The sequence below is a fragment of the Chelonoidis abingdonii genome, chromosome 23, assembly GCF_003597395.2.
Source record: "Chelonoidis abingdonii isolate Lonesome George chromosome 23, CheloAbing_2.0, whole genome shotgun sequence".
Classification (NCBI taxonomy): Eukaryota; Metazoa; Chordata; order Testudines; family Testudinidae; genus Chelonoidis; species Chelonoidis abingdonii.
In genome coordinates this window covers 11,987,925-12,007,876 of record NC_133791.1, presented here as the reverse complement: position 1 = coordinate 12,007,876, position 19,952 = coordinate 11,987,925, and the positions used below count along the sequence as shown (strand labels likewise).

Genomic DNA, 19,952 nt, shown 5'->3' with positions numbered 1-19,952 from the left:
AGTGACACTGAAGTCAATGGGATTACACATGCAGAAAGGTGCTACACAACGTGAGTAAAGATATTCAAATCTGCTCCTGAACAGACGCAACCATCAGGTTAGACTAACAGCTGCTACATCTTTCAAATGATATCCTCCGAATCCTAGAAATTGCTTAATCTTATCTATAGCAAAACACTGGGTGTCTCTTCAACCACCCAGCTGCAGAACTGAAGAGGCAAAAGACATTTTTGTCTTGATAAGCCCCACAAAAAAATTCATGTTCCTACTCTACATTAGTGTTATTCATTAATCTTGGGTGCATTTCTTAAAGAACGTCTTAAGTTTACTTTTCATTTGAAACTAGATCTGGCTAATAACAAATGAGGAACTGTTCAGATAATACAAACTGAGCTCCATCCCTGGAGAAGAGAATACAGATAATGAACCAAACCAGTTGACATACACCAGATATACATTTCACACACAATTCCTGCCACAGACTCAGAGTATTGAATACAATCCTTACCTCCAGTATAAAGGAAGGAGCTGGAAAGTCCCCCAAAGTAGATCAGGGCCAGGTGCTCCAACTTGAGAGTGGAGAGACAATAGAGGCAGCCAGCACAGATACAGCCCAGAGTATAGAGGAAGACCCCAAACCGGACCACATCCTGAGGCTCCAAGATCTGGTCCACCAATGTCCGGTCATCACTCTTCTTGTGGTCAATGCCCTTGGAGAAGTCATAGTAGGTATTAACCAAGTTACCTGCTCCATGCACAGCCAGGACAGCCACTGCACTGCCCACTAGCAGCCCTGGGTCTAGGGATCCATGGGACCGATAGGCTAGGGCACTGCCCAGGGCTACTGGGGTCAAAGAGGCGCTGAAGCTCCAGGGCCGCAGGGCCAGAACGTAGGCTGCACACTTCTGCCTCCAGGTGCCTGGGCGGCTCTTCGCAGAGCTGAGCAGCCCGATGCCCAGCTCCCTCACGTCACCTCCTCTGGGGCTCTCAGCGCTGATGCTAATCTTCTCGGTCTGATCCTCAGCCTCCATGCTCTTCATGCAGCTGCCTCAGGAGAAGGTGCTGGAGAGAGACCTGGGAAAGGAGAGGGAGTTTGCATCAGGAAAGGGAAATCCCCAGGCCTCGCCAGTGACTCACCGGTGACATACTCAGCCCAGGGGAGAGCCCCCAGCCTGTGGTGACACCCACCCCGCAACTTGAACCTCTGCAGCTGCCACCGCCCAGCGAAGGACCCACAGCACCGAGAGCGAGGGGCGGCCCCTTCCCATGTGGGGCACCACAGCAGAGAAGCGGGGTCCTTCCCCGGCTTCCTCCTCCCCATGCGGCGCCTCAGCTAGGGTGACCAGATGTCCCGATTTTACAGGGACCGTACCGATTTGGGTTTTTTTTCTTATATAGGCTCCTATTACCCCCCACCCCCTACCCCGCTTTTTCACACGTGCTGTCTGGTCACCCTGGCCTCAGCGCCCCCGACCTCGGAATCCCCCGGGCAGGGGGCGGCTCCCGGCCGCGAGCGGGGCTGACTCTGCTCTCCCGTCTCCTGGGGCGGCTCCGAAGGCCCCTCACCTGCCGCGGAGCTGGGTTCCAGCTCCGTTCACGCGCGAGCCGGGCACTCAGGACCATGGCAACCAGCCCGCGGTGCCGCCATCTTGCCCGCGTGGGCACCAGCCCGGGCCGCCCCCTCCGGAAACAAGGGCTCCGATCGCCCAAGTTCCGCTTGCTCTGAGGGGAGCCCTGGGCCGGAGGGATGGGGACGAGCCCCACAAGACTAGGAATACGGGAGCGGGGCTGGGATCTTCCCGCAGCGGGAGGTTAAACCTCATACTCGGGGTCACTCAGCCAGTCCGTGGCAGAGCTGCGCATTGAACCCGGGAGTCCCGAGCCCCATCCCGCTTCTTTAACCACAGAGAACAGACTCCCCTACCCCCGGCCCATGCACACACAGCCCCGTAGACTCCGGCTTGCAAGATCAGAGCCTGAACCTCTCTGAGCCTCCGTTTTCCCCAGCCTGCAAAATGGGGATAACAACCCACAGGGATTCATATGTGGGAGCGACTCGAATAATCTGGTAATAAGTGGCACAGGGAAAGCCTAGGAAGTTATTTAATTATCAGTTAATATTTAACTATTACTGAACATTAACATCTAATCACTAGTATCAATAACAAGTGTGTTGTATGAACCCTTAACCATTAAGATTAGCGGTAAATCATGAATGTTAAACACTTCGTATTGATTATTATAGCTATTAGCTGTTCTCCACTGTTAGGCAAACTAGGTGTCACAGAAGCGAGTACCTTCTGTACGGAACATTACGGTAACAGAGCCTTTCTTCTGCCCTTGGTGCTCTTCAGGGCGGGCTGCACCTAGAGCAGTAGAGAAGCGGAAGGAAATAGAAGGACCAAGTGTTCACGCGGCGGAAGATTCCTACCGTATCAACGATTCAAAAAAAAAAAAAAAAAAAAAAATCGACGCTTCCCCATTCCCGCATGCGCACAATCCCTGTGGCTTCAAAGAGGGCGGAAGCAATGCGGCTTTCCAGAGGAGGGGCCAGTTCTGAGTTTTAACCAATCAGGCGCACCCAACTTCTCATTGGTTTATCTAAGTGTCAGTATATCACCGTGTGTCCTTTGATTGGCCATGAGCGACTGCACCCGCCTCCGGCAGTTATTTGGGGTGGAAACACGATCCCCTAGTAACCCCGCCTCACCTGTAAAACTATTGGCTGCTCCACCCGCTGGTCACATTCCACTCAGCGCTGATTGGTTGCCGGTTCTTCGCCGGCCCGGCTGCAGCAGCGGGGGAGGGGAAACCCGGGGCCCAAGCTGGGGAACCGGTCGGAAGGGGGCCGGCGGCGGTGAGTGCGGGGCCCGATCCGGGGCTGGGAAGTGATCCCCCGCTGTCGGGACACCCCGGCCTGGCTCCCTCTTACGGGGCCTGTGGGGGCTGCCTCCCCCTCCCCACCCCTTCGCCGGCCGGGCTGGCCCAGGTCCCCGGCAGCGGGGAGGACGCGTGCCGGGGGCCTGCGGGTGAGCCGGGCCGCGCTGGCAGGGCGCCGGGTCTCGTCCTCCCCCCCGCGGCCGGCCGCCCCCACAGCGCAGGAGGTGCCCGACTGCCCCCCGCGCCCCAGGCGGAGCAGTGCCCGGAGCTGTCAGCCAAGCCGGCGGCCGCAGCTCTACCCCCGGGGCCTCCCCGCCCTGCGCCGGTCTGGACCGTGGCCTTGGGTCTGCGCCGGCTTTCCCAACGCGGGGCATCCGTGCCCCCCACTAATGCAAGCGAGGCCTCTGCGCTTGGCCGTGTGCGCAGGCTCGTAGGCCTTGCTTGCCCTAGCTAGACACACTGCATTCACCCCTTTGCACCGGAAAACACCGCTGGCTGGAGAGCTGCTAAGGCATTTCCCTCACCAGGGAAGAGGGATGCCTATTTAGGCGACTCTTCCCATGCTAGTGCCCATGCTGGGAGCTGACCATGGCTTCTCCGGCGATGCTGATAGCAGAAAAGATCCCACACTAGCTCCTGATTCCTCAGGGGCATCTGCTGTATCCAGGGATTTTAATGAGGCAGAGTTGTCCCGTGGGTAGCGAGGAATAGGAACCCAGGACTATTAGGGTTCTGGTCCTAGTTCCCCAACTCATCTGCTGTTTGCTTGCAGCAAAGTACTTGAAGACCTGTTTGTCAGTTTCCTCCTTTCTAAAACGTTTCTTTTTCAACTTTTAAAAAAAATGTACCCATCAAGATGGTTTCTACACATGCACAACGTTAAATATCCCATTACAATGACTGTTGCTGGCATGAATAGACTCTCAGCCCATGAATGTACATTGGAGATTATAACGCTTACCCTGGGAGTACTGAGGCTTGTAAAGAACTTTGAGGTTCTTGGATGAAAGGGGTTGTAGAGGAGCAAACTAAAGTAATGATATCAACGTACACACCAAGAGGTCCTTATCTTTCTTGTAACTTTGTGTGACTGAGAACGACTCTGAAACACAACCCTGTCTTGGCATTTGGGCATGTAATTGGTATGGGCATGTCACATGTACCCAAGAACAATATGTGCTGAGGCTGAGCTGGGTCTCTTTTGTTTAGGGTGCGCTGAAGGACCTAGCGTGGAATCCAAGGAGCCTGTACCCCTGTCATATATCTGTCAGGGCTCTGTAGCTACCATGCCATCTGAAAGCCCTCTGTTTCTCATGAGATGTGTATTTGGGAGCAGTAGATAGGAACAGTGTGGTAGACGGAGCTGTGATTAGTTTCTATACTAGCCAAAAGCAATAAACAGGTTTTCTGTGTAAAGGATCCACTGGACTTGATACCCCAAGTCCCAACTTGCCGCCGTCATGTCGAGCACCGTGTCCATCCTTCAGCAATTTGCCAGCGGCCTGAAGAGTCGCAATGAAGAAATCAGGGCAAAAGCCGCCAAGGACTTGCAGCATTATGTCACCATGGAGCTCCGTGAGGTGAGTGCTGCAGATGTGGGAACAGCAGCATGTAGCTGGGGAGACATGTTTGTACTATTTGGCTAGGGAGTGAGGTGTGTCGCTTGGATGCTTGGGGTGGCAGAGATTTGGGATGCTGAGGTAAGTAAGTCTCCAAAAGGGGCTGGGTTAACAGGGCAGGGGCACAGGCAGGAGATATAATTGCTTCTTCTAGATGTTTGAACCCCACAGTTAATTTACTGCTTTTGAGTTTGGGAGCCCTGAAAAGTGATGTTGCCCTTCTTTGGCCTGGTCTACACTAGAGGGGTTGATCTAAGATACGCAACTTCAGCTACGAGAATAGCGTAGCTGAAGTCGATGCATCTTAGATCGACTTACTTCGAGTTCTCAGGGCATGGGATCGATGGCCGCTGCTCCCCTGTTGACTCTGCTTCCGCCTCTCGCCCAGGTGGAGTTCCAGAGTCGAAGGGGAGTGCGTTCAGGGATCGATCGTGGGTAGTGTAGACATATCCTTTATCTGGGGCATGTGTAATGGAGGAGAGTTTGTAAATTGGTCTGAATTCCTTTCCTGTGCAGATGAGCCAGGAGGAATCTACCCGCTTCTACGATCAGCTGAATCACCACATATTTGAACTGGTCTCTAGCTCTGATGCAAACGAGAGGAAAGGAGGCATTCTGGCTATAGGTGAGTGAAGGACTTCAGAGCCTCTGGTGAACTTTCCCTTCAAATTGTTATTCTATCAGGACAGATTGTCAGGAGAACTCCACACCACAAGAGATGCCTAGTATACTTAAGAGAGTTCAGTGCGCTGGGTGCGTATAGAATGTAGAGCTCTTTTGAAAATCTGACCATAAATGTCACAATGGGAGCTGCTGGATGCTGAGCACTTCTGAAAATCTGGCCCTTTTGGTGCCTCCTTGGAAACTGAGCACTTGAAAACCTGACCCCAGTGTAGGTGCTGAGCACTTGAAAATCTGGCCCTGAGCTCTTCTGAAAATACTTCTCATAATGTCCAGTTTTATTGGTGGTCACAGGAGGGGAAGACTCTGGACTCCCTGTTGCCTGAGAACATTCATTTTTTTTTGTTTAAAGTCACCTGCTCAAGGGCAGCAGCCCCCATCCCTGTGGAGGGATCTAAATGGCTTTTGCCTTCATTTTGTTTAGTGTCTTCCTCAATTGCCCTGTTGTGCTTTCATTCTTACATGGCAAAGCTGCCCAAGGATGCAGGTAACTTGTATAAAAATACACTCTGTATTCTTAGCATTTGCCTTTTGTTAACTACATAGAAACTGCTTGTGGGTTAATTTCAAGAACCATAACCAAACCAACCCCAAGGTATCTGGAGGTGGTGGAAGTAACGTAGGAAAAGAAATCTTTGTTGACCGCATCAGATTTCAAAGCTGACAGTATCACTTTAAAATTGTTTCTGTGAATTTAGTGCTCTTGAAAGGTGCCGGATTGACAACCCTGGACACTGATGGCCTCTTTATCTACAGAGCAGATACAACCCAGGCACCAGCAGTGCAAACTTCAGCCACACTGCCTCCTGCAGTGTGCCTCAACTTTGACCTGGAGAGACCATCTCTAGGGGTGAGGGAGCGTTCAGTCTCCTTAGTCTATTCAGTCCTTGGCGCCTCTACTGAGACTGTCAAGAAGGAGGCCAGTTGTAGTGGTTGCATGTGGATGCCTGTCAATTGGAAATGGGCCCACAGTCCCAGGGTGGAAAATCTGTGACCTGTGGAAAGGACTTGATAAGCTTCCCTGTTTACTAAACAAATTCTGACTTTTAAAGGCTGGTGATACTTTCCTGTTGCTTGATTTCTCTGGTGGATTTCTGGTTTAGGAAGAGATAATGGGAGTCTCTAAAGAATGGATAGAGAACACTAACTCTTCTCCAGGGACTACCCTACTGTCTGGCAAGCTGACTCAGTGGCAGAGCTTTCACTCCTGTTCTCCTTCTCCTCAGCAAGCCTTATCGGCGTTGAGGGAGGCAATGCCACCCGCATCGGCAGGTTTGCCAATTACCTTCGGAACCTCCTCCCGTCCAATGACCCCGTCGTCATGGAGATGGCATCCAAGGCCATTGGGCGCCTTGCTCTGGCAGGTGATACCTTCACGGCGGAATATGTGGAGTTCGAGGTGAAACGGGCTCTGGAGTGGCTGGGAGCTGATAGGAATGAAGGTCGAAGACACGCGGCTGTATGTACTCCTCTTCAGCCTTCCTGCTCATGAGTAGTGCCGATGGGAGCTATGTTTGTAGATGGGTGGATGCAGCGAATGAGGGCTGTCAGGGGTTGGAATGGCTACCATTGTATATCTGAGAAGTTGTGATGCTAGCTAGCTGGTCTGCCATTAATCATGTTCATTATCATAGTCTCTTGGGACCAGCCAAGAATGAGGACCTGTTTTGCTAGGCATTGTGTAGATGTAGAGCAGATTGAAGGTCCTTGCCCCCAAAAAGCTTACAGTCTGGGCAGACACAGGGAAGGGGTCAGTCTCTGAATTCCAGTCTGTGCCTAACATCACCGTGTCTCTTCCTCTCTCCAGGTTCTGGTCCTGCGTGAGCTGGCGATCAGCGTGCCCACCTTCTTCTTCCAGCAAGTGCAGCCGTTCTTCGATAACATCTTTGTTGCTGTGTGGGATCCCAAACAGGCCATCCGAGAGGGAGCCGTGTCTGCCTTACGAGCTTGCCTTATCCTCACCACCCAGCGGGAGCCAAAAGAGATGCAGAAGCCACAGTGGTACAGAGTAAGGAAATAATCCCTTAATCTTGTAACAGCTTTCCTCTAGAGTTCAGAAAAGCCTCAGTGTCAGCGCCAAGAGACTGATCCTCATATGTCAATAGGTGTTGGCCTCTCTCAGTCAGGATTGAAAATGTTTTGGCCTCTAGAATAGGCTGAACCAAACTGTTTACACTACCCTCTACAAAAGCATGTGAGACACTCCATTCCACCAGGGCTCTACTGTACGTTCTGTAACTTGTTGCCAACAGTAGAACAGAATGCTCAGTAGTTAGGGACACGTGCAGATTTTATGGGTTCAACTACCTCAAGGTCTCATCAGCATCAGTGATCAAAGAGCCAGTCAGCAATGGCAAGGTTACAATGCTGCAGCCAGGGGTTGTACTTATTTGACAATGAGTTCTAAATCCACGTGTTAGGCTTGAACAATGGAATCAAACTAATTTGACACCATGAGACCTGAGCACATGTCATACTGGCAACATGACCAGGGTGCCAAGAAATGAAAGGCCTCAACTCACGTTTCACATAATCCCCACGTACGCTATGATAATGGTGTGTTCTTGAGAGAAGATGGAAGACGCAGGTCTCTTTGTTCACTCTTTCTGTTGAAAACAGTTTGGCTGCCAGAGTAGACTGGGTCAGAACTATTCAGTGCTCTGTTCTAGTGTTGATTAGCTGAGGTTTGTAGCTGTTCCTGGAACTTATGGGCTCCCAGTAACTACTGACTTGCTATATTCCCTTGTTCTACATTGAGGGGACTTGGTCTCTGTTAAGGTTGCTATTATCTTTGTTCAGCACACATACGAAGAGGCAGAGAAAGGTTTCGATGAGACTTTGGCCAAGGAGAAGGGTATGAATCGTGACGACCGAATCCACGGTGCCTTACTGATCCTCAATGAATTAGTGAGAATCAGCAGCATGGAGGGAGAGGTGAGTGACTTATCAAGATGGCAACCAGTGTTTGGTGCTATGGTTGGCCGAACGGAGGTGTCTCCTCGTTCAGTTTAATAAAATGAGTCACATGTGATTAATCCATTTGGGTTGGAAATGGGTTGATTTGAGCTGGAGAAGTTCACAAGCAGCTGGTGTCTAGGGCATTTAATTGTTGCAAACACAGTGGCAAAGTGAATTAGTAGAACAATACCAAATGTGTAGGGACAGGAAGTTTCATTCATGATGGAAAGTGACATTAAATAGCTTTAAGTGACAACTGGATGTGTGGGGCAGCAAGTACAGATATTTGTGAGATATAAACACAAAGGAAGGAGAGGAATTGTGCAGGGTATTATAGGAGCATATAGCCAGAGGAGGTGAGAACACTTCCTTGCAGTGATTAAATGAGGTGCTGGGCAGCCTCCCAAGGGAAGGGAAAGGGTGAAAACCCAATTGCTTGGGACTTCTAAAATTAGATTAGAAAAAGCACTAGAGAATGTCCTTCAGGGAACAATTCTGCCTCCATCCCTTGGGATGGACAATGTGATTGAGTAGATCTCTCTCCCTCTTTAGTTTCAGTTACTCCTCCACAATCTTTTCCCAGTTGTAGCTTCCAAACCTTTCTTGCATTATGCTGTACCCTCTGACGGTATGTAGTAGGACAGATACATCACTGTCTGTTCAATATGTGTGATATAGAATGGTCGCCTGATAGGTTCTAACCTCATATGGATATGTGTTTAATTTAAGCAGCAACTTGGCACCAATTAAATTTGAACTGAAGGTGTGTTTGTAGGGGCTGGTGGGTTCATAGGAAGTGGTTGAATGTGTTGGACGCGAGGGTCAGGTTAGCGCCCAGAACTGTTTAATCATGTGAAACTCAGCACATTTTGAGAGTCCTGCTAAACCAGTGGTTCCCAAACTAGAGGTGCCGCTTTTTCAAGGAAAGCCCCCGGTGGGCCAGGCCGGTTTGTTTACTTGCCGCATCCGCAGGTTTGGCCGATCGTGGCTCCCACTGGCTGCAGTTCGCCATTCTCGGCCAATGGGGGCTGCGGGAAGCGGTGACCAGCACGTCCCTCGGCCTGCGCTGCTTTCTGCAGCTCCCATTGGCCAAGAACAGCGAACCGCGGCCAGTGGGAGCCGCGATCGGCCAAACCTGCAGACGCGGCAGGTAAACAAACCGGCCCAGCCCGCCAGGGGCTTTCTCTGAACAAGCAGCGCTCCTAGTTTGGGAACCACTGTGCTACACTGTGAATTCAAAGAATTATAGAAATTTAGGGCTGGAAGGGACCTTGAGACATCATCTAGGCCATCCCCTCCACTTCCCTTTGGTTCAGGGGGCAGTGGGTGCAGGGTTGGAACAGAATTTCCCACGAGAGTTAGGGCCGCTGCCATACCTAGTCTGTCTTGTTCAGTGAATTTCACTGGTTGAGCCTAATTCTTTCCCACTCTGAGGCCGAAAAGGGAGAATTCTTTGCTTGTGCTGTCTCACTGCTGGCCACTTGGCAGGAAAATCTATTGCATGTAAGGCACCTGGATGTCAAGTCTGGTTTGCAATTCAGTCCGTGCCATACACCCTCCTTGGTGTGGGTGCCTGTGGTCCATGAGTTTGTTAGTTGTATGTGTCCTGTTTAACTGCCTTTGAAAGTGCTTTTTTTTTCTGTGCCCAGCGCCTTAGAGAGGAGATGGAGGAGATCACGCAGCAGCAGATGGTGCACGACAAATACTGCAAAGACCTGCTGGGCTTTGGTACAAAGCCTCGCCACATCACCCCTTTCACCAGCTTCCAGTCTGTACAGCCCCCGCAGTCAAACGCCTTGGTGGGGCTCCTGGGGTACAGCCAGCATCAAGGAATCATGGGGTTTGGAGCCTCGCCTGTCCCAGCAAAGTCAACATTGGTCGAGAGTCGATGTTGTCGGGATCTGATGGAGGAGAAGTTTGATCAGGTGAGCTGTGGGCTTTTCTCTAGCGCCTCCCAAAATCCCCTGCGCAGAGACCAGACTCTTAGTGTGACTTCCTTCCATGTCCTTTGCTGAGAGGCAATATGGCCCAATAGTTGGATCACGGTCACAACCCATTAACTGTGTCCCTGACTCTGATGCTGGTTTCCTGTGTGTCCTGGAGTGAGCTATTTAACTTCTCTGTGCCTCAGTTTAGCCCTCTGTGGCACAGGTATAATTATAACCCTTCCTGAGGGGTGATGCAGCGGAATGACAGTGGAAAACCTTGCGATCCCCACAAGGCAAGGATGACAGAGAACCCTTTAAAGCCCAACCCCTCTGGTTCCAGGTGTGCCTTTGGGTTTTGAAGTGCAGAACCAGCAAGAACTCTCTAATCCAGATGACAATCCTCAATTTACTGCCACGGCTGGCTGCTTTCCGGCCTTCTGCGTTCACAGGTGAGGGGTCTTGCAGCTGGGCTTTGGCTGGGGCTGCAGGTGAAGGTGAGTTGGGGAGGTTCTAGCTCATGTAGTCCCATTGACCTGTGTACAGGTAATGCAGCAGCAGAAATCCTGGTGCTTGGCATTGTACTAACTCGCACTTTGATTCCTGCTTTAAGTAGTGGGAATTACTGTCCTCTGGGTGGTCTCCTTGACATCTGATGGGAGCTCGCTGCTTTGTAAAGCTGGCAGAGTGAAAGCCCTTGCCTGGAGTCCATGTTCAGTGCCTTAATAAAAACAGGACCTCATTTTCATGCTCCCTGAGCGAGCCGTGTTCAGTGCTGAGCTGTACCCTCTTATTCCCTGCACTTATATCCCAGTTATCAGCAATGTCCGATCCGGATTTCCCTTCTGTGGATGAAAGAAAATCCCAGCTGGCCTTTCAAAAGTTGAATCACTCAAAGTGCTGAGAACAGCTAAAGTATTTGGAGTTAGAGGAGCACTGTCAATATGGCTCTAACTGGATTTACCTTAAAGCTTTATTATTGTCTCTCTTCACCACAAAATCCCAGTCGGTCACTGCAGTAACAAGCAATAAATTGCTTGGCATCTTGCTTACAGGAAGCATCTTTTAACTACTATTACCAGGTTGTCCCTTACACTGTTTCTGTAGTGGGGGCCGTATGAAAGGGACCACTGGGCTTTTAGCCACACAGGCCAATAGGAAGTTGGTTTCTCATAATCTCATAAAAACTTTGTGTTCACTCTGTCAGGCCAAATGAAGTCATTGATTGTCTTGTTTTGCTCTTGTGATCAGCTGATCAGTACCTTCCAGACACGATGAACCACATCCTGAGCTGTGTGAAGAAGGAGAAGGAGCGAACAGCAGCCTTCCAAGCCTTGGGATTGCTTTCTGTGGCCGTGAGGTCTGAATTCCAGGCCTACTTGCCCAAGGTCCTTGAAATCATCAAAGCAGCACTCCCACCAAAAGATTTCGCCCACAAGTGAGTGTGTGAAGGTTAGAGAGGCTTTTGGACAGACACCTGGTGATCATGCCATTTTTGGTGTGACAGTGGGGTATGACAGCTTATTAAACTGATAGGTGTTCCCATGAGACATTGATAAGTGAGGGGAGGTGAAGAGATGCAGGATTGCACTCTGAGGTAAATAGCTCTCATGGTGTCTGTTTTCAGGAGGCAGAAGTCCATGCAGGTGGATGCCACAGTCTTCACCTGCATCAGCATGCTGGCACGAGCTATGGGACCCTGCATCCAGCAGGACATCAAAGAGCTTCTGGAACCCATGTTGGCTGTGGGACTGAGGTAGATACAAGATATGTTAGCAAGTTCTTCCGTTAGCCACTGGATGGCATTGTTGGCTATGAGCAAGGGTGATCACTGTATGTATAAAAGTGAGTTATGAAACTCCAGCAAGCAGACTTCTTAATCAGCGTTAGAGAAAAGCCTGTCAAATGCTTTCCCTTCACAAACACTCGGAGATTATATTGTTTTCCGTCTTCCCGAGTTGGAGGAAATAGTGCACTGACTGTCCTGCATTAGGGAAATTCCTAAGACATGCCACTGAGAAGCCAAATACCAGGATGAAAATAACAGTATGGTGTTACTAAACTAATTCTTTTTGAGAGAAGGGGTGAGAACTAATCTTTAGATTCAAAGAGCCAAAAAACCAAATTCCTTTCGAAGAGAAATACTCCAGAAGCAATTCGTTTTCTTGAGAAGGAATCCTTCAGCTATTGGGATGGCAGCTGGAGTGAGGGTGTGCATTCGAGTCAGCCAATTCACAAACTCCTCTTAAAAGTGAAACATACCAGAAAACACACGATTTTCAAACACGGGCAATTGTATCCCGTGACCAAATCCAACCCTGTACACTTAGGTGTGTGAAACGGATATTCGTGCCTTTCTGCTGCTCTGGTTATTCAAGCTCAGCACTTAGGTGAGTTATCATGGCTCCCACGTCTGGAAGTCAGGGCCAGTATTTTAAATTCAGTATGTGGGTGCATTGCTGTGCTGAGCTTCCCATTCCACACCTGGTGCTGTCAGCTAGACTCCTCCAGCACTGTGAGTGCTTATATATCCTGCTGGGGGGAGGTTATTCCTCTGAGAAGGCAACAAGCTGCAATTTGTCTTCAGTGTGAGATGTCTCTTGGGTTCTGAGCAGGTGTCACCGTTTAAAGAATTGCTCTATAAAATAACTAGTCCCAGTGAAGTCAAGAGCAGACTCCCCTGCTTCCCAGCACTCGCACTCCTTTTAGGCAAAAACTTGGGCAAACAGGAAGACCCTGAAGGTCAATGCACTCCAGCTGTGTCAGACCAACAGGGGAAGTGAATTTGAGGTCGGACTGTCCTACGTTTAGCCTTCCCCCACCTTCAGAGTTCATATCTGGGGGCTCCTAACACACGTGTCCCAGCTTATCTCCTCTGCCAGGATGGCGGATACGGATAAAGGCAGTCTTTCAAACAGCTTGCTCCCAGGTTGCACAGTGCTTCATACTCCTGGACGTGGATTGGTAGCCTTTGCCTACAGATTATAGGAATGAGGCATCCAACACAGCAGATGCCACTAAAATAAGCCTGCAGCTGCATTCTGCTCTGTGTGAAACATCAGAGCAGTGTTCAAAGGTAGCCTGATGCAGAGTGACTTGCATCACTCTCCTCTAGAATTCCACCACGCAGATAATTCCTGGCAGCGCCTGACACAGCAGTGTGGGCTAGAATCCAAGCAGTTTGTTTGTTAGCTCTGGAGTTTGCACGAAGGCAGCTGTGCTGTGATAGCAGGTGGTGCTGTGACATCAGAAACACCTCAGGTAACATTTTCATGGGCAAAGTTACAGTCATGAATTAGAAGCCAAAACATATAACTATTCTTGTTCCTGTCCTAATGAGTGTCTGCCTGCTTGTTGCCCTCAGCCCCGCTCTGACCGCTGTGCTCTATGACTTGAGTCGTCAGATCCCCCAGCTGAAGAAGGACATCCAGGACGGGTTGCTGAAAATGCTCTCTCTTGTTCTAATGCACAAACCTCTCCGGCACCCTGGCATGCCCAAGGGTCTTGCCCATCAGCTGGCCTCTCCCAGCCTCACCAACATCCCCGAGGCCAGCGATGTGGGCAGCATCACCCTTGCCCTGCGCACACTGGGCAGCTTCGAGTTCGAAGGTAAGATGTGGAGCCAGCAGCAGGGTGGATGTGAGAGGCATTGGGGCGCTCACAGAAAGCATGCATGTCAGTATTGTCGGTGCAGGCTGCATATGCTGTCATTAAGGTTGCACAACAATAACCATGGCCTGTGTGTGTTCCCACTACTGAATTCACTGTGGAGTTTTAGGAGCCTTCTGGAAAGCGTCACCCATTGTGGGTGCATAGTAACACAAACATTTATATACTGTAATTAGAATTACAATCCAGAAATAGGTTTAAAAGCATCTAAGGAAGGGCTTGCCTTTTCCTTGGCTGGCACAGAAGAGAAGAGCTGACATAGCTCATGCTCAGACTGACCCCATTTACACAGCTACTCCTGTTACAGGAGGAGAGACTTTAAACCAAACAGTAACGGTGTCCCTCACATTCAGGCTGCAGCTCCATGTTTGTCTCCCTGGAAAGTCTTCTATCGCTGAGGCGTAAACCTGTGTGAGAACCAATCTCTCTTTTCCCCACTCCCATCCAGGCCATTCTCTGACCCAGTTTGTCCGGCACTGTGCGGATCACTTCCTGAACAGTGAGCACAAGGAGATCCGGATGGAGGCGGCCCGCACCTGCTCTCGCCTTCTCACGCCCTCCATCCACTTGATCAGTGGTCATGCCCATGTGGTCAGCCAGACCGCAGTGCAGGTGGTGGCAGATGTCCTCAGCAAACTGCTAGTGGTTGGGATAACAGACCCAGGTAATTGTTGGGTTTGCCACCATACAGCTGTCTGTGCCTGGACTGAGGGTTGTGGTACTGTTCAGGCTTGTTTTCTGATAACCCAGGGAATCGCTCTTTCTAAATAAAATGGATTTCACACCTCTGAATCTATCCCCAGATTTGGGCGTATTAGCGGAGAGCAAGTGCAGAGTGATGTAACCCCAGGAATTCTCTATTCTAGGTGGAGGCCTCAGAATTTCACTCCCTGCCTCTTTCCTTGTTGTATGAGCCTGTCTCACATCACAGTCTCAATTGTTACGACTCAGGAGGGACCGGCTCCTTTTGTTGAACCTCGCTCTCTTTTCCCCCTTTTGCTGGGTGGAGTCTGTTAAGGGCTGAGCGGTCACCTGGGGCTGAGCGGTCACCTGGGGCTGAGCGGTCACCTGGGGCTGAGCGGTCACCTGGGGCTGGTTTGCCCTTTCTCTGTGGTGCTTCCAGTCACACTAGCTTTAGGAGCAACAAACTGTCCTGGACGTGAAACCCAGGTGTCTTGTTTTGCAGCACAGAGCAATAGTGAGATGCCATTGGGTAGATTGTTCAGGTCTCTCTCACTCATTGGGGTCCTCGTCCACTTGCTCCAAGGTTTTGGCAGGGTTGTTCACTGACAGTAGCTCTCTGGTGAAAGAAGGTGGTATGTTATTTAGTGTGTCTGTCAAGATTGTGTAAGAACAGCAGTTGAACATGAGCGAAGACAAGTGACCATGCTCTTGCAGACCCCGATATCCGTTACTGTGTGTTGGCCTCATTGGACGAGAGGTTTGATGCCCATCTCGCCCAGGCAGAAAATCTGCAGGCTCTCTTTGTGGCCTTGAATGATCAGGTGTTTGAAATCCGAGAACTAGCTATCTGCACCGTGGGCCGGCTGAGCAGCATGAACCCTGCCTTTGTCATGCCTTTCCTGCGCAAGATGTTAATACAGGTAACAGAGACAGGGTACTAAGGATGGGGATGGAGTCCTTACTAACTGGGGTGGGGAAGGTGGCATTAAGGAAGTCAGACTGTGCTAGAATAGCTGCAGGGCAACGTAGGCCTCCCTTTCTGGAAGGCTGTTTATAACCCAGCTTGATAGGTCTTAGACAATGCTTTCCTAATGAGTGTTGATGGTTTCATTTTATTTGCACCAGCGTCCCTCAGAATTCTATGAGGTTTTCAGTCACCAACTTCCAGGGTGGAGAGGACAGCAGTAACTTCAGGTCCCAACATGTGCAACGCTTTTTGCCTAGAGTGGAGGGGCCTTCTGTTTGGACTGAGGTGGAGTATCCCATCCCCGAGAGTATAATCCCATAGGCTTTCCCTCCCCATTAGGGATGGATCTGGTTGCACTCCATTCCATTTTTTACAGATTAGCCATGGCCTCGTTTGGGCACCCTTGGCTGATACCACATATACAGCTTCTGAGGTTGCTTTCTCTTTTGACACTTGAGTTATGAGTTGCAGAGGAGGATGGGATCAGTCTCGTTATTTTGCTCTCTTCTGTTGTTTGCTGCCTTACATGGAGAACGCTGGCTCTCCAGCTTTTGCTCTGCTTTAATGCATCTGGTTTGCCCTTTGTGCAGATCCTGACGGAGCTGGAACACAGTGGTGTTGGCAGAATAAAGGAGCAGAGCGCCAGGATGTTGGGTCACTTGGTTTCCAATGCCCCCCGACTCATTCGTCCATACATGGAGCCTATCCTTAAGGTTGGGCCTTCTTAGAATTCCTGCTGACTTTAGGTGGGGGAGATCTTCTGGCTCACAGGTGGATCACACAGTATCTGGGACCATGAGCTACATCATTTTCATTGCTCTGTAATGACGACATAACCAGACTGGAGTGTGGTCCCTACGACAACCCTGAGTGTGTGCAACTTCTTGACCTGGATAGATGTTGGATGCGCAAAATCCCTAAAGATATGATAGAAATATGTTGTAAATCTTTGAAACATACGTTGGCACCCATGAGCATCTGTTAGGGGCTCTGTCTTACTGGCATTTCCAGTGCAGGAATCGGGGAAGAGATTGCTCAGTGAAGGAGTCGGGGGTTGGGGGGAGAAGTTTCTCAGAGGATTCTAACTTTTTCCTATGTCATCAAACAGGCATTGATTGTGAAACTGAAAGATCCTGACCCAGATCCAAATCCAGGGGTGATTAATAATGTCTTGGCTACCATAGGGGAGCTGGCACAGGTAAGCGTCTTGCAGCTTTATGTGGAGGCATTATCATTGCTGCCTAAGTCTGTAACAGTTCTAGATGAGAGCCCTTCCTTCCTCTGTCTATAGGTCAGTGGGCTGGAGATGAGGAAGTGGGTGGACGAGCTCTTCATCATAATCATGGACATGCTCCAGGACTCCTCCTTGCTGGCAAAAAGACAGGTGCGTTTATGACACCTGCCCTAAACCATGCTGTCCTCTGTGACCACAAGCATACAGTAAAATGTCACTGTACGCTATGAAAGCTACTAAAAAGTGTTAGCTCAGAATGTCAGTCTCTCATGGAATGCAGAGTCCATTCTTGTTTACCAAGATGGAAGTTATAGCGCCACTCTGTCTTGTGATCAGGATGTTCTGCCACGTGGCTAGAGAACCCAGCTTAGGTCAGTGGTTTTTGTGGAAGACGCTGGGATCAGGCTCAGTACTGCAGAGACGTTTCCAAAACCAACTGAAGGAGATGGAGAAAAAGATCCTGTCTCAGAGTGGTGTGGTGTGTGTGTTCTATAAGCCTGAGGTTTGTACATTGCCACATGTTAATTGACTTTTCACCTTCCTTTAACAAAGAGACCCTGTTTGTGGAGGCTTCCGATGTCATGGCCTGTGGAAGACAATCAGACATTGAGATATTTTAAAAGAATAAAAATGGCTCTGGTAGGACAGACAAATAGTAACTTGCTGCTTGGCCTGATCATAATTAACCCTTTGGGGCTCTATTCATTCCAGGTGGCTCTGTGGACACTGGGACAGCTGGTGGCCAGCACAGGTTATGTGGTGGAGCCGTACAGGAAATACCCAACTTTGCTGGATGTGCTGCTGAACTTCTTGAAGACCGAGCAGAACCAGGGCACTCGGAGAGAGGTAGGAACTCAAAGCTCACTTCCCAGCAGCAGCTTCCACGTACTTGCATGAGAGGGCGAGGTCAGTCCTGCTAACCTTCTGAAAGAAAGACTGATCTGTCGTCGGGGTTGATTGAGGGATAGTTTGGCATAATGGGCAGGACTCCAAAGGGGCTGTGAATGGAAGCTAATGAAGTTGCTCACTTCAGTGGATGGGGAGAATCAAGACACTCTATTTGGAATACGCTGGGACTGTCTCCCCCACCACGTGATCTTCTTCCCCTTCCCTTCACCAGCTGCCCAGAGCCCTGAGTTCAGGCTTCATTTAATGTGTTGGCCTTAGCCTGGGTGATACGCCTTGACATGCCTTCTCTTTTTTGATCCCCCCCCCCCCCTTTCTAGGCTATCCGTGTGCTGGGACTGTTGGGGGCTTTGGACCCTTACAAGCACAAAGTGAATATTGGCATGATTGACCAGTCGCGAGACGCTTCGGCTGTCAGCCTGTCGGAGTCTAAATCCAGCCAGGATTCTTGTAAGCAGAGGGAGACTGGGGAAAGAATGTGCACCCTGCACTGTTTAGTTTTAAAGGGGCCTTGATCTTTACATTCCAGCACAGGAACTAAAGATGAAAACAATGTAATGCAGCATCTGGGTTATTTCCTCAGTCAGTACTGAGAGGTGGGCTAGATGGATCCTAACCAAGAGTGTTTCCCAAAAACTCCATGGGCTTTACACACAATCAGGATTTTCCCTCAGAAGTGAAATGACTTAAGCTACAGAAAGGCAGAATTATCTGTAGCTAGGGCATAGGACAGGGTGTCAAGAGACCTGAGTTTTTCCCTCAGCTCTGCCTCTGAGACTTCAGGTGAGTCACATCTCAATACCTGTTTCATCATTTGTTAAAAAAGAGCTAATGATACTGACCTGTGTTTGTGACATGCGTAGAGATCTATGGATGGAAAACACACAGCATTAGCGCTAGAATGCACAAAAAAGAAAATACTTTGAGGGTTCCATGCAAAGTTCCCTTTTTTAACTGTTGTTGACATTAGAGGGTTCCTAGAACTAGAACTAGAGGTGAAAGTCATTTCATGTTCTCCACCTCTCACAGGTCTCCCTGCTGAATTTTGAGGTTTTACAATTGCACCTTCCTGTTTTATAAAATGTCTTTCTCTTCCCTGTTGCTGTGTGAAAGGCTAATGGAAATGGGAGACTGCCGACATAGGGGAAATCTGAATACACATGATGTGGTCAAATGTACAATAAAATGACCACTAGAGAAATATCTCCTCTAATTTTTTATCTGTAATGATCTTGGGTGCTACTTGCAGCAATAGTCCATAAATTGCAGGCAAATGTGCGGGAAATTGTTTAAGCTGATGGTGTCCCCTTAAAAATGTTACATTTAGTTGACAGGGTTTACTTAGTACTGCTTGTCTACAAGGTCACAGCACCACTCCCTGAGAACTGTTTGACTCCTTTGAAAGTTTTCCCTGCCCTAGCCTCTTCTCCCTCTTCCATGGGAATGCAGAATACAGTGGTTTTATTCTGAGAATGAAGATCAATCAGAAATTTTTTAAACAATTACTAACATAAACCCAGTTTTTCTCTCTCAAAGTGCCTTCTAACCTGTTCCATTACATGTTCTTGCACTAGAATGAGCTGTGTTTCAGGAGCATAGGCTTTACTGTCCATTGCACAGTTCAATGCTTTAGGCCATTATTTCTGTAGCGTCCTAGGGATATGTGGTGTCTGACAGACAAATTACACAGGCCTCTGCTCTGCGGAGCTTGCTATCAAAGTAAAATGCTGAAACCATCTAACAAAAACACTTCCCACGTAGAAGGCCATGGAGTATGTCAAACTCATACAACTGAGGGTATCAATAGTTCTGGCCCCGTTACTTTATCATTGAATTTTGATGCTAATGTAAGTAGAAGTTCATGCGGTTGCTTCAGCACAAAATTCTGCCTGCGTCCCTCACTCCCTGTCTGCAGTTTACCCATGTTGTATACCCATTTCCTGACCAGAGAGCAATAATGCTGAATTGCTTGGCGATGGTGTCGGGACGTAGACGGGCAGCTGTTTGCCAGGTGTTTGCTTAAATAAAACCATCAAACTGGCATCACAGGATTTTGGTTTTGGCAGGATTTTTTATTAGCACTTTCAACTGTTACAATAAAAAGTATAATACCAGATGGAGCGTGATAAACTGTCCCTGAATTCAAATAGATTTCTAAGCACTTTCAAGATAGCATGCTGTAAGGCAGTAAAAAGCCCCCTGGGTTCAGCTGTGAAACTGATTGTGTATGTGTGCATGAATTTCACTGTATACAAAATAAGAGAACAGAACAAAAATAAGTAGCCAGATTATGAGCATCTCCAGATGTGGAATTCACTATAAATGACTTTATTGTTTAATCGTAACTTACTGTAAACACCTACAGTGGAAATAGTTATACTGACGTGTCCACTCAGCCATTGGCAAGGTTTTCTTTTGTGAAATCCAAA

General features: G+C 49.2%; 2 protein-coding genes across 8 annotated transcripts in view; one reads left to right on the top strand and one right to left on the bottom strand.

Moving 5' to 3' along the window:
* The window catches only part of UBIAD1 (UbiA prenyltransferase domain containing 1), a 90,082-nt gene extending 87,656 nt beyond the window's left edge, over positions 1 to 2,426 (bottom strand). For 2 of the 4 annotated variants that reach the window (XR_012654760.1, XM_032775437.1), the window contains exons 1-2: positions 1,567 to 1,667; positions 509 to 1,074 (exon numbers count right to left, since the gene is read on the bottom strand). Coding sequence is in view for 3 of the 4 variants with exons in the window: in XM_032775437.1 (XP_032631328.1) it covers positions 509 to 1,040 (532 nt within the window). In the remaining variant the exon portion in view is untranslated. Of the gene's footprint in view, positions 1 to 508; positions 1,075 to 1,453; positions 1,472 to 1,566; positions 1,668 to 2,297 lie in introns of those variants that run through there. The other 2 variants (XM_032775438.2, XM_032775439.2) reach the window with 2 other exon arrangements.
* A 374-nt stretch (positions 2,427 to 2,800) lies between these two features.
* MTOR (mechanistic target of rapamycin kinase) overlaps positions 2,801 to 19,952 on the top strand; it is a 101,399-nt gene continuing 84,247 nt past the window's right edge. For 2 of the 4 annotated variants that reach the window (XM_032775433.2, XM_032775432.2), the window contains exons 1-17: positions 4,280 to 4,460; positions 5,016 to 5,124; positions 6,407 to 6,639; positions 6,988 to 7,188; positions 7,980 to 8,114; positions 9,788 to 10,063; positions 10,407 to 10,515; positions 11,315 to 11,501; positions 11,691 to 11,819; positions 13,428 to 13,672; positions 14,181 to 14,396; positions 15,131 to 15,336; positions 15,974 to 16,096; positions 16,492 to 16,581; positions 16,675 to 16,767; positions 17,329 to 17,463; positions 17,844 to 17,973. In XM_032775433.2, coding sequence (XP_032631324.1) covers positions 4,341 to 4,460; positions 5,016 to 5,124; positions 6,407 to 6,639; positions 6,988 to 7,188; positions 7,980 to 8,114; positions 9,788 to 10,063; positions 10,407 to 10,515; positions 11,315 to 11,501; positions 11,691 to 11,819; positions 13,428 to 13,672; positions 14,181 to 14,396; positions 15,131 to 15,336; positions 15,974 to 16,096; positions 16,492 to 16,581; positions 16,675 to 16,767; positions 17,329 to 17,463; positions 17,844 to 17,973 — 2,737 coding nt within the window. In that variant the 5' untranslated portion in view covers positions 4,280 to 4,340. Of the gene's footprint in view, positions 2,889 to 4,279; positions 4,461 to 5,015; positions 5,125 to 6,406; positions 6,640 to 6,987; positions 7,189 to 7,979; positions 8,115 to 9,787; positions 10,064 to 10,406; positions 10,516 to 11,314; positions 11,502 to 11,690; positions 11,820 to 13,427; positions 13,673 to 14,180; positions 14,397 to 15,130; positions 15,337 to 15,973; positions 16,097 to 16,491; positions 16,582 to 16,674; positions 16,768 to 17,328; positions 17,464 to 17,843; positions 17,974 to 19,952 lie in introns of those variants that run through there. The other 2 variants (XM_075060358.1, XM_075060359.1) reach the window with 2 other exon arrangements.